This window comes from Natator depressus, chromosome 22 (assembly GCF_965152275.1).
Source record: "Natator depressus isolate rNatDep1 chromosome 22, rNatDep2.hap1, whole genome shotgun sequence".
Lineage (NCBI taxonomy): Eukaryota > Metazoa > Chordata > Testudines > Cheloniidae > Natator > Natator depressus.
This window is the reverse complement of record NC_134255.1, coordinates 542,560-561,244: the sequence shown is the minus strand read 5'-3', so window position 1 is coordinate 561,244 and position 18,685 is coordinate 542,560. Positions and strand designations below refer to the sequence as shown.

At 46.5% G+C, this 18,685-nt stretch overlaps 1 protein-coding gene across 1 annotated transcript in view; it reads left to right on the top strand.

Annotated features, from left to right (window-relative positions):
- LOC141976044 (uncharacterized) overlaps positions 1 to 6,968 on the top strand; it is a 41,351-nt gene extending 34,383 nt beyond the window's left edge. Inside the window, exons 3-4 of the mRNA XM_074936827.1 lie at positions 4,868 to 4,973; positions 5,344 to 6,968. Of these exons, the coding sequence (XP_074792928.1) occupies positions 4,889 to 4,973; positions 5,344 to 6,452 (1,194 nt within the window). The 5' untranslated portion in view covers positions 4,868 to 4,888 and the 3' untranslated portion in view covers positions 6,453 to 6,968. The remainder of the gene's footprint in view (positions 1 to 4,867; positions 4,974 to 5,343) is intronic.
- Positions 6,969 to 18,685: the final 11,717 nt, after the last annotated feature.

Here is an 18,685-nt window from a genome sequence, read left to right as displayed (position 1 = left end):
TACTCTCTAACCTAAATCTCCCTTTGTGCAATTCAAGCCCATTACTCCTTGTCCGGTCCCAAGAGGATATGGAGAACAGTTAAGCACCCTCCTCTATATAAAAATCTTTTATGTATTTGCAGACTATTATCATGTCCCCCTTTTTCTCTTCTCCAGAATATAAAAACCCGATTTTCCCAGTGTTTCAGGTCATGTTTTCCGGACCATTAATCATTTTTTAATTTTCTCTTCTCTGGACTTTATCCAGTATGCCCACATCTTTCCCAAAGTGTGTGTTTGCCCAGAACTGGATACAATATTCCAGCTGAGCTCTTACCAATCCTGAGTAGAGTGAAAGAATGACTTCTCATGTCTTGCTTATAGCAGTCCTGCTTATAAATGCCATAACGAAGTTTTAGTTTTTCACAACAGCATTAAATTGTTGAGTCTGTTTTAGTTGGTAATCCAATACAATCCCCAGATCCTTTTCTGCGGTACTCATCGTTAGGCACTCCTTTCCCATTTTGTATTTGTGCAGTTGATTATTCCTTTCTATGTGTAGTACTTTACATATATCCTCATTGCCTTTCATGCTATTTATTTCAGGACATTTTTCCAGTTTATCAGGCTCATTTTGAATTCAAATGTTGTCCTCCAAAGCTCTTGCAGCCCCTTCCAGCTTGGTGTTGTCTGCAAACTTTATAAGTATACTCTCTCTGCCATTTATAAACACATTGACTAGAACTGGACCAAGGACAGATCCCTGGGGGACCCCACTCAATATGTCCTTCCACCTTGACTGTGTACCGTTCACTATTATGCTCTGATAAAGGTTTTCCAATCAGTTGTACATCCACCTTATTGTAGGTTCGTCTAGGCTATATTTCCCTAATTTGCATATGAGACGGTCATATGAGAGAGTACCAAAAGTCAAAATATATCATATTTACTGCTCTCCCCATCCACAAGGCTTGTTACCCTTTCACAGAAAACTAGGTTGGTTTGACATGATTTATCCTTGACAAATGTATGTTGACAGTTGCTTCTCACCTTATTTTCTTCACGCACATACAATTTGTTTGATTATTTGCGCCATCATCTTTCTGGTTACCAAAAATTAAGCTGACTGGTCTATAATTCCCTAGGCTGTCCTTGTTCCCTTTTTATAATTAGTAACTATATCTGCCCTTTTCCAGTTCTCTGGGATATCTCCCATCCTTCATGAGTCCTCAAAGATAATCTTCAATGGCTTAGGATTCTCTTACATCCAAGAATACTTAAGGAACTTGCTGATTTTCATAAGGCCTTCCTTACTTGAAGACACCTTCAATGATTATCTCTAATGACTCAGAGGTCTCTTCTGTCAGGTCCTTTAATGAGCTTACATTGCAGCAAAGAGGATTTATGTTAGATATTAAGAAAAACTGTCTACTTATAAGGATAGTTATGCTCTGGAATAGGCTTCCAAGGAAGCTTGTGAATTCCCCATAATTGAAAATTTTAAAAAACAGATTGGACAAATAAATGTTTGTGAGGGATGGTCTAGGTTTACTGGGTCCTGTCATAGTACATGGGTCTGGACTAGATGACTTCTTGAGCTCCCTTCCAGCCTGACATTTCTAAGGTTCTGTGCTTTCTTCATGCTGCTTCTTGCTTTTTGGAGGAACTCCCCATAAGCATCCCCAGACCTATCTCGTTATCATCCTTCCCATCCCTCCGTACAACTCCCCTGTTCCATGAAGCCTTCAAACATATGACAATGGTTAGGCTGCTGTTGAGCTGAGACCACTGTTTATCAGGGTGACAAATTCTGTCTTATTGTTTCCTTGTGCTCCCCCGTCACTATTCAGGTCCTGTATTCATTGGACCTGTATTCCCCCTCTATGGTCCAGCAAGGCTGTCCTCTCAGGCTGCCCAGCTGGCACCTCTATTGGGTAGCAACCCCCAGCAGTCAGGAGGGAGAGATGTATATCCAGGCTGCACAGCTCCCTGCCTATCCTGTGAATTCCCCAGCAAGGCAGATCCCCTCAGCAGGCCTGCTTTGCCTTTCTTCCTCAGAGGCTATGAACAGTGTAACTGCCCTTGCTTAACTTACCACACAGCCATTTCCCAGCAAACAATGATTCTCAAGTTAAAAGATTACAGAACGAATATTTTAAAAAGAATTATAGAACCTATATGCATGCTAATAAGTTTACCAGAGATCACTCCAGCTGAGGCAGGTGAACAGACTTCAAACCCCACCAAGAGGTTCGTTTTTTTCTGTGGTCGCAAGCTAATAATTCTTAGCTCAGAACAAGCATACCCATGCATCTAAGAATCAGTCTTTTATCCAGTTCGGGCCTCTAAACTTTACTCTTGGGTGAATTCTGCAGACGCGCAGAATTCATGTGCTGTGCAGAATTTTTTTTCTCTGCAGAAAATGCATTCTGCCAGAGATGTGCTGCAGTTGTACCTTTTGCCCACCTGGGTCTGTTGTGGTGCCAGAACAGAGAGCAGCTGCTCTCAGGCACGACCGGCTCCTGCTGCAGATAAGGAAGAGAAGAGGCTGGTTTCCTTACGCTGCCCTAACCATGGGACCAGGTCAGGAGGCACTGGCTATGAGGGGATGGACAGCATGGGCACATGGGGCTGCTGGGTGGTCAGACTGAGGTTCAGAAGAGCTAGTGGGGAGGGACAGATTGGTGTGGGGTCTCAATGGGAGAAGGGGTTTAGGGACACATGGGGACAGGGCAGAGGGGTTGCAGGGACATATAGGAATGGAGGAGAAGGGGTAGCTGAATGGGGGTGTAGGGACACATGGGGATGGGAGGATGGGGTTGCTGAGTGGGGCTATATGGGGAAGAGGGAGGGAGTGCAGGGACACCTAGGGTAAAGGAGAGGGTGGCTGTGTGGGAGAGGGTGGCTGAGTGGGGGTGCAGACACACATGGGGACAGAGGCAGATGTGCCTGGGTGAATGAGAGAGAGAGAGGCTAGGGGTCAGCCGGAGTCCTGCATTGGGGAGGCTCCCTAACAACCCTCCCCATCAACAACTGTTCTATACTTCTCCCACCCACCCCCAAAAACCCTCCAGATTAACATCCAGCCCCCTTCCCAGCAATTACTTCCATCCTCTCCTCCGTTACCCCTGACTCGCACAAGCCTTTGCACTACTTTTGGGCGTGCTGGAAATACAGTTCTGTATTGTAGTTTAAATGAATTATTACTCAGTTTTATATTAATATCCCCAGTAATGAATCTTTTTGTCAAAAAACATTTCCTTAATCTTTTTTGTGCTCTGTATTGATACAGAAATACTTGCTGACAGGTATTTTGAAATAAATTACCAAAATAATTGAAACTGGTGTGATTATAATGTGTTATTTTGACAAATAAAATATAAAGAATTCTAAAATATTGTGAGCAGAATTTTTAATTTTTTGGCACAGAATGCTCCCAGGAGTAGAACTTATGTTCATGTAACAGGTGATCAGCAGGCAATGGTTTCTCCTCAGGGTGCAGCTTCCATAGGTTTGGTGTGGAGGTGAGACATTGCCTTCTCCTCCCACTGTGTATTTCCTAGGAATCTATCCCACTTAACTTTGTCTAGCACATTGTTTCAAAGAGTCCTTTGAAACTCATAACACTTTCTTGGACTTTTGTTAGCCAAGTCCCCTCCCCAGAGATGTTACAGACCATCCTACAGTAATACATACACACTCTTATTTTTAATACAATAAACTGCTAGGATACTGAAAACTTAATTCAATAAGGTTTGAGTTAATTCAGTAATGATGGTCCAGGATATTGCAGAAAATTGTCATCGCTGTCAAACCCATGTCTGTTTGTATCCATCCTTCTCTTGTCTTGTTCTTAGATTCTCATATTTTGGGGCAAAGAGTTTTTTGTTCTGTGTTTGTAGAATGTCCAGAAGATCCTGGTCCATGATTTGCACTACTAGGTATTATGATAATAGAAATCATAAATGATAATAATGGGGAGGTTGTGGTTAGTGGTGTGTGTGTGTGTGTGTGTGTGTGTGTCAGAAAGTGGGGAGAGGAAGGTTTTGGGCAAAGAGCTCCTGTGAGCCAGGAGTGCTGGAGCGGGTAATGGTGGAGATGCCATGGAACAGCTGCTGTAGGGAATTAGGATGCTGTGGAGGGCTGGAAGAAATGGAACTCAAGGATCTGGAAGGGTTGCTGCTGATTAGAGTAATGGGAGCATGGGTGCTGGGTAGCGGGTGCTCCAGGAAAAAGGGGTGCTAGCAACAGGAGGGAGAAATGGTACACATTTTTGGCAGGAGCTCTTGGGAATCAGGACCATGGAACAATCAAGACAGTGGGATTATGGGGTGAAAATGGTTGGGGAGCAGAGAATTTGGGAGTACTGATAACAAGGAGGGCTGTGCGTAATGGGAGGAGAGGAGAACACAAGGAGTGGCTGTTCCTTGGGTCCCAGGAGGCAACGAAGGGCAAGATTAGTTTAGAGAATGGTGCGTGGAGGTCCTAGTGATTGGCAGGGCTAGCTCCCTCTCTGTGCCCTTCTTTGTCTCTCTGTCTCCCCTCAGCTGTCAGGCCTTGTGCCTTTCCTCCTCCTGCACTCTCTCTGGGCTTCTCTCTGTCAGAAAAAAGCAGTTCCAGGGGGATTTACCCTCTGCCTGGAGTCTTCCCTTTCTGTGACATGGAGTTAGGTGCTCTTTGATCGTGACTGTCTGGCTGTGTGTTCCCAGTAGGCCTGGGCACAGTTGAACCCCTCATAAGAAGAGTGTCTGCACCTTTGAGAACATTGGGAGCTGGCCCCATGATTTTACTGCTTTTAAAATGGGTTGGGGTTAAAATAACAGAAGTTTTTGTTGTGTGACAAAATGTCCCATGAATTTACCTTATCTCACTTGTCTCACTTGATCAGGGTTTCCAGTTTCCAAACCTGATGTCACCTCCCAGAAGGAGCAAAGGGAAGAGCCGTTTTCCCCAGATCGCAGAGGAAAGCGAGATTCTGAGAGGTTGCTGTACAGGTGAGTGATCATTAAACCAATTCAAATACTGTCAGTTCCTGAAGGAAACAGCTGGGATTCCCAACAAAGACCTGTGAGCTGTCTGAATTCAAGATTGTCCCCAGCAGGTGTCCTATGCTCAGGGCAAATATTGCTCATGGCTTCTACCCACCCTGACTAACTCATGGCAGTAGCTCCCTCCCTGAACTTCCTTCTCCCTGAGTGTTTGGATGGGAGCTGGATGCAGAATTGATCCCCTACTCTCTCCCATTTAGGGAAGAGTTTGGGGAAATTCAGTCCCTGATTTTTTCCCATCTCCAGCTCTTCTTTTGGTTTGTTGTCCCCTTTTCCATTCTGGTTTCTGAGGGTTTTTCTTTCTCTGTACCACCAGGTGATGGGATGGTGAATGAGACCATGGTGCAGGATCCTCAGCAGGAAGATGATGAGGAAGTGGAACCACATGGGGTGTTACTGCAAAGATGCAAAGGGAGTGTGTCCAGGAGCAGTGAGCAGGAAAAAGCCTGTGAGAATCAGTACAGGCCAGAGAAGCAGCAGGGAAACCAGCCAACACAGAAAGCTGGTCAATCTGTTAATTATCAGGGAACTCAGAAACACAACAAGAAAACCATGGCCCAGCAGATTATCCTCATGGGAGAAAGAAATAACACATGCATTGAGTGTGGGAAAAAGTTCAGTAAGCGAGCACACCTTATTATCCATCAGAGAAGCCACACAGGGGATAAACCCTATGAATGCTGTGACTGTGGGAAAACCTTCGCTCAGAGCTCAAACCTTACTACACATCAGAGAATCCACACAGGAGAGAAACCCTATGAATGCTGTGAGTGTCGAAAATCCTTCACTGATCACTCAACCCTTATTAGTCATCAGAGAATCCACACAGGGGAGAAACCCTATGAATGCTGTGACTGTGGGAAATCCTTCTCTCGGAGCTTACACCTTATTCAGCATCAGAGAATCCACACAGGGGAGAAACCCTATGAATGCTGTGAATGCGGGCAAACCTTCGCTCAGAGCTCACAGCTTATTAGACATCAGAGGATCCACACAGGGGAGAAACCCTATGAATGCTGTGAATGTGGGAAAACCTTCACTGGTAGTTCAAACCTTATTAGCCATCAGAGAATCCACACAGGGGAAAAACCCTATGAATGCTGTGAGTGTGGGAAAACCTTCACTGATAGCTCAACCCTTATTAGCCACCAGAGAATCCACACCAAAGAGAAACCCTATCGATGCTGTGAATGTGGGAAAACTTTCTCTTGGAGCTCAGCTCTTATTCAACATCAGAGAATTCACACAGGGGAGAAACCCTATGAATGCTGTGAGTGCAGGAAAACCTTTGCTCAGAGCTCAGCCCTTATTCAACATCAAAGAATCCACACAGGGGAGAAACCCTATGCATGTTGTGAGTGCGGGAAAACCTTTGCTCAGAGCTCAAAACTTATTAGACATCAGAGGATCCACACAAGAGAGTGACCCTATGAATTTTATGAATATGACAAGTTCTTATATCCGAACTCAGCCTTTATTTATCATTAGAGATGCTGCAAGGGAGTTAGAGACCATACAAACCCTGTCTAGAAAAGATTGTTTTCCTTTTGCTAATTCCCACATAGTGAAATTTAAGGTGTCATGTGTGTCCCTGTGATATTTCAGTTCCCCTAGATGAGTTGTCTGCTTTTCCCTTCTGTAGCACATCCTCCCTTAGGGAGAATCCCAGAGTCTTTATGATCAACTGCTTTGTTCTATGTCATGGAAGTGTGTCTCTCAAACAACTCCAGAGGTTTAATGTACTTGAGCCTTGATTCCACTAGGATTTACCTAGCTTCAATTAGCAATCTTGATGTAAAAACAAGGTTTTTTCCAATTAAAAAAAATAAATTACCGTGGCCACTATAAATGGACTATCAAATTTTGTGAAGACCTGAGATAACATCCATCATTTTTCCTAGTGTAAACAAATTCGGAGCATCACATTTATACTTTTCCTCCCACTGCAAAGCAATTGTTGGTTACCACATTCCCTCGCTATGGACAGATTGTCTCATTCCCAGTTGTTTTCACATTGCACTGGGTTCTGCTGAATGTTTTTATACCATTTTAAATATATATAAAGATAACAAAGAGAAGGAGCAGGATTAGGGATAGGAAAATAAAAGTTTTTTCAACCTCTGTGACACCTGAAAAAGAAGTGGTGAGTTGCAGGGATTACTCCAGCAGTGTTTCTTTCTTTGATCCAGAATTTATGTAGAATTAGTTTTCCACTTTCTACACCTCCACCTCTCACTGTTGTCTTATGATTCAGTGTTATCAGCCCTCTGCGTGGGAATAACACTTGGATTTGATCCTAAACCATAGTAATTTAGGGCCTGAGATGAAAGTGTCAAATATCTGGAAGGGGAATTTGAATTAATCTCAACTGCAGTATAATAATTTGGAGTTCAAATCTCAGTTTCCAGCTATTGGCAAAGCCTCTTCTAGGATTTTTCCTATTGAGATGGGATTGTTTGGAGATGGAGAGGCTGGGATTTTTTCCAGTTATGATGATGCTAGAAGTTTTGTAAATGATACCACTCAATAGTAATGAGTGAAGCAGGTTTCAATGAGTCAGAAGAGAATGTAATGGGAGAATATCTTGTTTTGATTCTGAGTCATCACCTTTAACTTGCTCTGGAATTTCTAGTTCAGTGGTCTCTAACCTTTCTGTGGGAATAGCACATTGGCACCCGCCACAGTCTGTTGAGAATAGCAAACACCCCGCCTCCGAAATGCCGCCGAGAAGTGGCAGCGGAAAGAAGCCTCACCGCCGAGAAATGGCAACGCTTCTCGAAGGCATTTCAGCGGGCCATTCTCAGGTGGCTGTGCCCGGCGGCGGCATTTCAGCAGCATAGTGTCCTGCGGGCATTGGGGACCCCGTTCTAGTTATATGAAACTGGATGTATCTTTTACCTTTCTGCAGTGTGGGTTTTTCCTCTTTTTGAAGGGCCGTTTGGTCCCATAACCAGATATTAGTTAACTTGCCTGACTATAGTTCAGATTGATTGGGGACTTTGAGAAAATGACAGTTTACTCAAGTAGTCTTTTCTTATTTTATTTTTGCTTTTCCCTGCCTCCTCCATGATGAGATGGAGAAACTTCAAGTTTAATCAAACAGGAGAGAATACTCCAAGCTTACTGTTTTTACATCTCCCATCTGAAATGGTCAACAGCAGCCCACCCCAAATTGCACAACTAACTGAAATAAACTGGATACAATCAGAGTGTTGTTCAGTTGTTTAGGTCAATATTGTATCACATGATCCGGGGAGAGAATTCCACAGTAAGTGACTAGGAACTAAGCAAAAGGTGCATGTGTTTGTTTCCCAAGGCAATTGTGACCCAGACTCTTGTGACAGATGATATCCTAGTGTTCACACCGTACACACACTTGCAATAATTTTAGTGCAAGGCATTGAGAGATTACACTCCATATCCTTTATGAAAATATGCTTATGATATGGATATGACATAACAGAAATACTTTCTGCAAGATGGCTCATGTAAGATATCATTGGACAGGTTATGATTTACTGAATGTGATTATCCAATGTATTTGCATGTATCATTTCTTTATCTAAAGTTAGAATATCAACTATGTAACGATTACAACTCAGAGTGTATTGGGAAGATACCCACCTGATGATGGGCCATTAGAAAGATACAATAAGACTGGAAAGATACTAATCTCTCTCCTTCCTGGGATCTAGCAGTGTCACAGCTACATCAGGTGGTCTTGTCTCCTGATACTAAACGTTATCTTGGACTTCTTGTATCTTTCCACTACAAGGAGAAGGAGTGTCAAGTTTGGGAAACAAAAGATTCCTAGCTTATGTAAATCTTAGGGAAGGGTGGGGAGGAGGGCAATCGAGACTTTCCTCCATTGCCTTCCCAAGAAGAAGGACTGCTGAAAGTACCTGGAGGAACAGAGGAACTAACCTGAAGGTAAAGGCAGGGGAGAGTCCAGGCCGAGGCAGGGTTCTGGTCTGCAAGAAGAAATAACTGGGACTTTGAGCTACAGAAACTCTTCATCCTGCCTAATTCAACATTTAGGGTAAGAAACTACATTCGGTATCCTGTATCTTTAGTGAATCAAGCTTAGTTTGCGTGTTTTGTTTTATTTGCTTAGTAATCTGCTTTGATCTGTTTATCTTATACTCACAATTTTTCTGTAGTTAATAAAGTGACTAAGTGATAGCAAACAGGTAATCTGCTATGATCTAACAAATAAACAAGAAACTGCAACCAGCCTACTATACTAGGTAAATAGGATTTGAATTAGCAATTTCTCACCCTGACTGATAATACAAGCAGTCCACCAAGTTTCCATACACAGGTTTGAAATCCCTTTAGCCTGGGAACAGCACTTCCCCCAGTTCAGTCTTTGTACCTCAGATATTTCCAGGAGTTCTCTTGGGTGGGGAGTGAGGCCCAGAGATGATGTCACTCCTCATTTTATGTAGTTTTTCCATGTGATGGGAACCCTTTGTTTCAAGCTAAGTTCACAGACCAGTTTGTGGAAAGATCTAGGTACCAAACTGGAGCTCAGTGTCATGTGGTCTGGTCACATGCCCTTGCCTTCCTTGCTGAGTCATAGCAGCCATTACTCATAGATTGTCTGGTGCGTTCTCAAGAAGGCTGAGCTCTTCAATGCTCCATTGTCTTTGTTGATGAGCCATCACCACTTGTCTAGCTTCTACATTGTTGTACCTGAAAGGCTAGTTCTGGATGTTACCCAGAGTAAGCACATTTGAAATACAGATACCTAGCCAATATTCATACCTCCAGATGCAAAAATGATACATGCATACAAATAGGATAATCATATTTAGCAAATTATAACTTACCTTACATGACATATTTGTACAAGATGCATTATAGCTATGTCTTAATCATATCATAATGATACCAGTATGATGAATATGGGGTGCAGTGTCAGTGGGTGAAACCTTGCAAAAGACAGGCTGTGAGCAGAAGTCAAGCTCTGCCTGCATGCAGGCTCACAGAATCTGACAAGAAGAGGGCTCATATTGCAAAAACATACACATTCCTGAGAAGTGTTAGGCTCAGGACATTCACAGAAACACATTCCAGAAGGATGGTATCAGAACCCCCTGACTTCTCTTAAAGATATGGTCAGGATGACAGTGTGATGGATAGAGATGTTTTGATCATACCAACATGTACAAGGTAAAGGGTGATTACTGACCATATCAGAGGGGCAATATGAAATTTGTTTGTATCAGTGTACAAAATAGAGTCTTGGAGGAAGTGTCTTTGGCTAGCCTAGGGGAAGTGGAAAGTCCCACCACTGACTGAGCTGGTCCATTGTGACAAGCATACATGTGGTAGTGGTCCTGTAGAGTCTACAGGATACTAGGACTGTGCTTCATTAATAAAGTTGGCTGGGTGCCTTTGCTACTAAACAGGTCTGTGGTGATGGGGCAGTTCGATCAGAACCTGATGTATGGGCTATCTGGCCAGTGCAACACAGAGAGAACACACACATGCAGACATCTGACAACTGCAGTGTTATATGTGAAGTAGTAAACACAAGCTGCAATTATGACTAATAGTATGTTATCCATATAAAGCTGGGGAGTGGCCAAAACCAATTCCTCAGAGGCAAAGGGCAGCTGATGCCTCACCCAGGTGTAAACAAGGGTGATGGACCATTGCCTGCGAACTGACCATTCTTTGCCAGGAAAAGGGGCGGGGCAAAAAAATTCTACATTTTAGCAAAGAAACATGGAGTTCCTGTTCACACAGACTACCTGTAGTCTTGCTCCCAGCTGGGAATGCTTCTCAAAGTGGGAACAGGACTATAAAACAAAGGGGCAGACCCTCCCCAACACCCCTTTTCTCTCCCTGCTCATTGCATTCTCTGCACCTGGGAAGACAAAATGACACAGCCCTTAAGCTTTGATGGAGGTGTACTACTTCTCAGCACGTGCTTCAGGAGTAAGACTACTGAACCACGTGCTGAGAAAAATTTGCTTTGAAACTAAGAATTTCTTAAGTATGTGTTAGGAAGCATTTTATCTTTATTTTTTGTAACCATTTATGACTTTTAAGCCACATTACCTGTACTCTCATAAAATCTCTTTGTAGTTGTTAAACTTGTTTTCTGTGTTAAATACAGTGTGTTTAAACTGAAGTTTCTGAATAGCTATTTGAAATAATAAGATGGTATATTATTCTCTTAAAGGTTTATTGGACTTCAAATACTTTGTAGTGTCCAGGAGAGTACTGGGCAGTACAAGACATACATTTCTGGGGAAAATCTGGGACTGGGGTGTGTGTTAGGGCTCACCATAAAGTGTAGTAGAAAGAGAGCCTAAGACATGAGGTGTGGTAAAAGGGGCCTGGTGCAAGGCCTAAGGCTGCTACTAAATTCAGGCCCTGCTGAGAGAAAGCAAAGTTAGCAAGAGTCAAGGTATGAGCAGCAGTCAGGCCCTGTTACAAAACATGCTTATTTGGAAGTGCACAGGACCTAGCAGTGTTATGCTTATAAGAAGCACACACAATTTTTAAAAAAGAGGGTAAGGCAATATTCCACATTTATTGGGAGTACAGTTTAAGCATTAAAATCAGCATATGCTTTCATACATTCACACACACCAAAAGGTTCTGCAACTGGATCTTATAGTTACCAGCCCATAGTGTTGCTTGGTCAGTTCCAGTGGCCAGCTGAAACTGCACACGAGGGAGGGGAGCTGGAGTTCTGTCAAACACATTCAAAGCTCCAATGTTGATGCAGAATGAACCCAAAGTCCCACAGCAATACACCTTTCTTTTATAGTGATAAGTTCCCATACAAGTCTCTGGACCTTGCTGTGTCATACCGGAGCTGTCAATCATGAGGTATTCAAGGTTGCTCTTAATTAGCATTATTTTGAGTTGTTACCAGGAGGATCCACAACTGTTTCTTATCTTGTCCTTATGGCTCAACTCCTTATCTTGTCCTTGGGGTGTATGCCTTTAGGGTTGTCAATTTGCCATCCGGGTGATTGATAATAAAGATGGTACCTGTTGACTCCTCCACTCCCTTCTTGACCATCCAACCCAGTTGTTCTTTCTTAGTTAATTACCATACATTTTTTACTCACACCAAACAATAGATAAGGCAATTACAGCCATAAAACTTCTATCCGTCTAAGAACAAATATTAACCCCATCAGCAAAAAATAAACTCAAAACAATTTCTTCTTACTAATTCAAGGCTACAATTTATTTTTACTAATTCAAAATTAGCAAAATGGAGTATAAGGCAAAATAAGCAAAATGGAGTACAATTTTACATGAGACAATTTCTTCCCATTAGGCTTTTGGCCTACAGCAGAAACAGGGCTGGTATTGCAAAAACACAAGGACTCCTAGCCTAAGTATTCACATAAACATTCCAGAGGTGTAGTACCAGAATACGCTGATGCAAAGTTATGGTGTAAACACACTCCCCGAAGATGATACAGAGACACATTTGGCCCCTCTTAAAGAAAAAGTCAGGATGATAGCGTGATGGATAGAGATGTTTTGATTGAACCAACATGTACAAGGTAAAGGGTGGTAACTGACCACATGAGAGGGGCAATCCGTAACTTGTCAATATCAGTGCATAAAAAAGGGGCCTCAGAAGGGGTATCTTTGTCCAGCTGAGGAGTGGAAAATCTTGCCAGATGAGTGGGAGAGCCCCGCCTCTGCTGTGTGCAGTCTGGCAGGGCCTGCGAAGGAGGGTGCGGTGAGGGTGCAGCTGGGCATGAGAGAGGGTCTGCCCCAGGAAGAGTTTTCCCTCCCTCGTGCCATCCCACCACTAGCTCCCTGAGTCCCTGTGCCATCGCCCTTGTCCCCGGCCTGGCCACTGCTAGCCAGCCCACAGATGACACATGGAGGGCTGGGGCCCTTGTACAGGGGAAGCAGGGCAAATGGAAGGTTCAGGCTCAGTTCCTCCCCTCTGCTGCTCCTGTAAGAACAGGAAGGGGGCCATAGATGCCAAACCTTCTGCCTTGCCCTGCTTCCACCGGAGCTGGCTGGGGAAGACGTGGCAGCAATAGGGGGCAGTGCTGCTCCTCCTCTGGGGTCCCTCCTTGAGGGGACCTCTGGTGGCCCCCCTCCCCCCCTTGCCACCTAAGCCTCCTGCAAGCTCCAAGGCAAGTATCGCTTCAGGTGCTGGTGGGGAGGTCCCTGGGGAGGTGGGAGACGTCTCCTCCATATTCGAGGAGATTGAGGCCCAAGGTCTGACCCTGGTCACACAGGGGAAGAATGATCCTCTGCCAGCAGGCCTCGCTCTTGGTGACTTTACACCACCCTCCCCTCCCCATGACCACTGCTCCCACTCTCACTTCTGGGGAGCCCCTGGACTCTTCCACCTGCCTGGTCGTGCACACCTCACTGAAGGCCGCCAAGCCCATCGAGGCAACAGCCCATGCTATGTGGCCGGGCCCTGAGTCACCAGGGGCACCTCTTGCTGTTGCAGGGCAACCGACCTCCTTTCTGGGTGGGGACCCCGCTGCCAATTCTCCATCCATCGATGCCATGGCTGCAGCACCCACCATGGAGAAAGAGCCTGGCATCACCGAGGGCCCCATTCCCATTCCCCTAACACCTGAGTCCAGCCGAGAGATGCCTCCCTGGGTTGCCTGGCTGCTGGGGCTCATGGTCCCATTTTCACCCCTCTCCCTGACCCCGCTCCTGATCCCTGCCCCGACCCCTGATGCTGATCCTGTCCCCCTCCACCTCCCGAGCTGCTGCTGCTCCTGGGGTTGACCAGTGGATGACCCCCAGGGTGTGGCCTTCATGTTCCCTGGTTCTGATCCCCTAAGGGCTGCTATTTTCCCTCCCACCCACTGAGCCAGGGTCTGAGGAGGGCTGCATGGGTCCGGCCCGTTTGGCACCATGCCGGAGGTCTTCCCCCTGCCTGCCCATTGTGGTAGGCCATGGGACTTTGACAGGGGCCCCACCAGAGGACAGCCAGGGGCCTGTGACCCCACCCCCTGATAGGTTGCGAGAGGAGCTGCAAGAGTTTCTCCAGGATGCCTGTCAGTCCTGGAACAAGGTGCAGCTTGCTCTCCAGCTCCGAGGGGACTTTTATCAAATCCTCCAGGCCATGAGGGCCATTTTGGGGGAGGGTAAAGGGACAGAGAGGCTGGCCGCTTCGGCCTACCAGTGGGCCCACTGCTTCTGTGACTCCCAGCTTACATATGGGGTTGGTCACTTATTAGTGCGTGGCCCAACAGTGTCCCTGCCAGCAAGGATTCCCCCGCAGCCCTCCCTATGATGCCCATTACCTTCACTACATTAAACACCTGGGGCTGTAGGGTGGGTCTCTGCAGGTGCCAGATGCTCTCCTTTTTGGGGGGGGGTACTCTGTGGTTTTCCTGCAGGAGACCCATATGGATCCAACAGCTGAAGCAAGTTGGTGGCTGGAGTGGGGGGACAGGGTCCATTTTAGCCACCTCACAGCTCATACAGCTAGAGTGGCTACCCTGTTCTCCCCTGACCTATGGCCCGAGATACTGGGGGTTGCTGAGGCTGTGCCGGGCCACCTGCTGCACCTCTGGGTCTGCATGGAGGGCCTGGTGGTCAATCTCATCAATGTTTATGCCCCAACATCGGGCCCAGTGCAGCTACACTTTTTTAAACTGGCGTCTGCCCTCCTCAGCTCCTTGGATCCTCACGAGTGCCTGGTCCTGGACAGGGACTTAACACCATCCTCGAGGAACAGGACCGCTTGGGGACCGAGCAGTTCCCGGCTGTTGCGGACATCCTCTGGGAAATTGTGGACCATCATTCCCTGGTGGATGTCTGGCGTGACCACCACCTGGATGACGTGTTGACGTTCACCTTTGTCCGGGTGGAGGCCCATCAGTCGTGCCACTCCTGGTGGGACCACATTTATTTATCATGCTGTCACCTTTCACAGGCCCACTCCTCCAGCATCCAGCCAGCCCCATTCTCGGATCACCATCTGGCAACCGTGACGGCCTCTCTTAGTGCAGAGAGGCAGGGGCCAGCCTATTGGCACTTTAATAACAGCTTGTTGGAGGATGTGGGCTTTGTGGAATCCCTCCAGGAGTTCTGGCTGGCCTGGTGAGGGCAGAGGTGCGCCTTTCCCTTGGCACAGTGGTAGTGGGATGTGGGGAAGGTGAACGCCTGGCTCTTCTGCCATGACTACACCTGGCACACCAGCCGGTGGAGGGATATGGTGATAGAACAGTTGGAATGGGAGGTCTTAGAGTAGAAGAGGCATCTGGCCACCAGCCCTGTGGATCCATCCTTCAGTGGAGCATGCTGGGAGAAGTGGGAGGAGCTCCGGTCCCTTGAGAGCCATTGGGTCCGGGGTGCCTTTGTTCAATCCTGCACCCACCTCCTTTGGGAGATGGACCACGGCTCCTGCTTCTTCTACGCCCTGGAGAAAAAGAGGGTGGGGGGGCTAAGAAGCATGTCACCTGACTTCTGGCAGAGGACAGCATCCCCCTCATGGATCTGGGAATCATAGAATATCAGGGTTGGAAGGGACCTCAGGAGGTTATCTAGTCCAATCCCCTGCTCAAAGCAGGACCAATCCCGAACTAAACCATCCCAGCCAGGGCTTTGTCAAGCCTGACCTTAAAAACTTCTAAGGAAGGAGATTCCACCACCTCCCTAGATAACGCATTCCAGTGTTTCACCACTTAAATTGATTTCTTGAGCACCTGCAGAGTTGGAAGGGACCTCAGGAGGTCATCTAGTCCAACCCCCTGCTCAAAGCAGAACCAATCCCCAACTAAATCATCCCAGCCAAGGAATCAATTCTGAAGCACTTAGAGGAGAGGAAAGTGATCAGGAACAGTCAGCATGGATTCACCAAGGGCAAGTCATGCCTGACTAATCTAATTGCCTTCTATGATGAGATAACTGGCTCTGTGGATGAGGGGAATCATAGAATCATGGAATATGATTCTATGGTTCTATGATGCCCTTGGTGAATCCATGCTGACTCTTCCTGATCACTTTCCTCTCCTCTAGGTGGGAAAGCAGTGGACATGTTGTTCCTTGACTTTAGCAAAGCTTTTGACACGGTCTCCCACAGTATTCTTGCCAGCAAGTTAAAGAAGTATGGGCTGGATGAATGGACTATAAGGTGGATAGAAAGCTGGCTAGATTGTTGGGCTCAAAGGGTAGTGATCAATGGCTCCATGTCTAGTTGGCAGCCGGTATCAAGTGGAGTGCCCCAAGGGTCGGTCCTCGGGCTGGTTTTGTTCAATATTTTCATTAATGATCTGGAGGATGGCGTGGATTGCACCCTCAGCAAGTTTGCAGATGACACTAAACTGGGAGGAGAGATAGATACGCTGGAGGGTAGGGATAGGATACAGAGGGACTTAGACAAATTAGAGGATTGGGCCAAGAGAATTCTGATGTGGATCAACAAGGACAAGTGCAGAGTCCTGCACTTAGGATGGAAGAATCCCATGCACCGCTACAGACTAGGGACCGAGTGGCTAGGCAGCAGTTCTGCAGAAAAGGATCTAGGGGTTGCAGTGGATGAGAAGCTGGATATGAGTCAACAGTGTGCCCTTGTTGCCAAGAAGGCCAATGGCATTTTGGGATGTATAAGTAGGGGCATTGCCAACAGATCAAGGGACGTGATGGTTCCCCTCTATTTGTCATTGGCGAGGCCTCATCTGGAGTACTGTGTTCAGTTTTGGGCCCCACACTACAAGAAGGATGTGGAAAAATTGGAAAGCGTCCAGCAGAGGGCAACAAAAATGGTTAGGGGACTGGAACACATGACTTTTGAGGAGAGGCTGAGGGAACTGGGATTGTTTAGTCTGCGGAAGAGAAGAATGAGGGGGGATTTGATAACTGCTTTCAACTACGTGAAATGGGGTTCCAAAGAGGATGGATCTAGACTGTTTTCAGTGGTAGCAGATGACAGAACGAGGAGACATATGAGTGTCCTTAGGGCAACACAGCTGCAAAAATGAGTAGTGGCACACTGCAGCACACACCACACTTGCTGGCTCATCCTTGTGCATGCTGGGGTGGCCATCTCCCCGTTGATGAGACCTGGTACCACCGTATTCCTGGAGCTCCAAACTGCCCTGCTGCCATCCCTGGCTATGTTGCTGTTGTCTTCTCTAGCGGTTGACTGGAAAGTGCGCATTGGCCCAATGCCATGTAGCCATGTTGTCTCGAAGGGTGAAAGCAGGAAGAATGGTGCCTTCATAGCCCACCCTTTATTCCATAACATAATTAAGGAAAATATTTCTCAATGAACCCTCAATAAAAGATCAGAAACAGCCAATGTTTGCATCATGTTAAGGACACTGGTATTTTCTTTAAATTTGCCAGACCAAACTAACTAACATCTAACTCATTTGAAGCTGTTCTTTTCACACCGTTGCTCATTCTCAGGGTCTGCTTTGTCTCCAAGCAGATCCATTCTCTTTCAGAACTGCCTTGCTCTTTCTGTCTGTTTCACTCATTGACATGTCAGAGTAAACACTCCCCTTCACTCTATTCTCAGACAAACACTAGTATTAACTTTTTGATTCTGATGTATTTAGAAAGCATTTGTCAAGTGGAAGATGACATTGTTGGGGGATTGTTCCCAAGATCCAGTACTTTGTGTTCAAACATCTCCCAGCTTCCTTGGTGAAAATAAGACCGAGATTTCCTTTCAATATACAGGAGGAAAGTAGTTTTTCACCCCAGGTGGGACTTGAACCCAGAATCCGGAAGCCAATGCTTTATCCATTAGTCCACTGGGGCCCTGCTGTTCAACTGGTGGAGGGATGGAAATTCCCTCTCATAATTGCACATTGTTCACATTCACTTGGAATCTAAATACCCCCTTTATGTGCTTTACATAACTGTCTGCATCCCCTGTCAGCGAGGCAACTGGACGGGTCGCTGTCAGAGCTGAGCACCACATTTCTGCCAGCCATCTTTAGAGAAGAACCCCACCCTAGAGTCACACCTCCCTCCTTCAGCACCTCCACGACTGTGGCTCTGAGTGGCAGTAGGATGATTAGGGGGCGAATCCAGGGCTGGAAGGCAGGTAAGGTAAGACTGTAAGAAGTAACCACGTGGGGCATACCCAGGGTGAGGCTGTGGGCTGCTGGTTGGTTGTTGGGATCCGAACTCTAGATCAAAGCTGCACAGCGACCTGACACCCAGGGTTATAAGGCTGAAATAGTGAACCCCTTACTTGCCTCGGTGAACCCCAAACCCTTGTTACTCAGGGCATTTAGGAGTCTCTGTCCCTTAATAACTTCCGGGAGCTCCCCAGCAGGCTGTGGGCCTCAGCCACCTCCTGCCTTACAGGTTAGATTCTTGGGGCTCTTCCAGCCGCCCCCTCGCTTGAAGGCCCAGTGTAAGAAGAAGGAGGCCCGGTGCTAGCAGAAGAGGGTTTTGATTCATCAACCTCTGTGTTATGGGCGCGGCACACTTCCACTGTGTCACTCTGCTGGCTTTTTGTAAGCAGCACCTAGCAGCCCTGGGTCCAGGCTAGTGCTTTGTGAACTCTGGCACTGGCAGGAAGCGGTGCAGGGTGCTGGGCAGTGGCCCAGGCAAACCAGCCCCTGGTAGGTGTCTCTGTGGTATCCTGGATCAGTGAGTTCGGCTGTTAATCGAAAGGAGGGTGGTTTATGCTCCCCCAGGAATGCCACTGAAGGCTGGTTCCTCAAGGT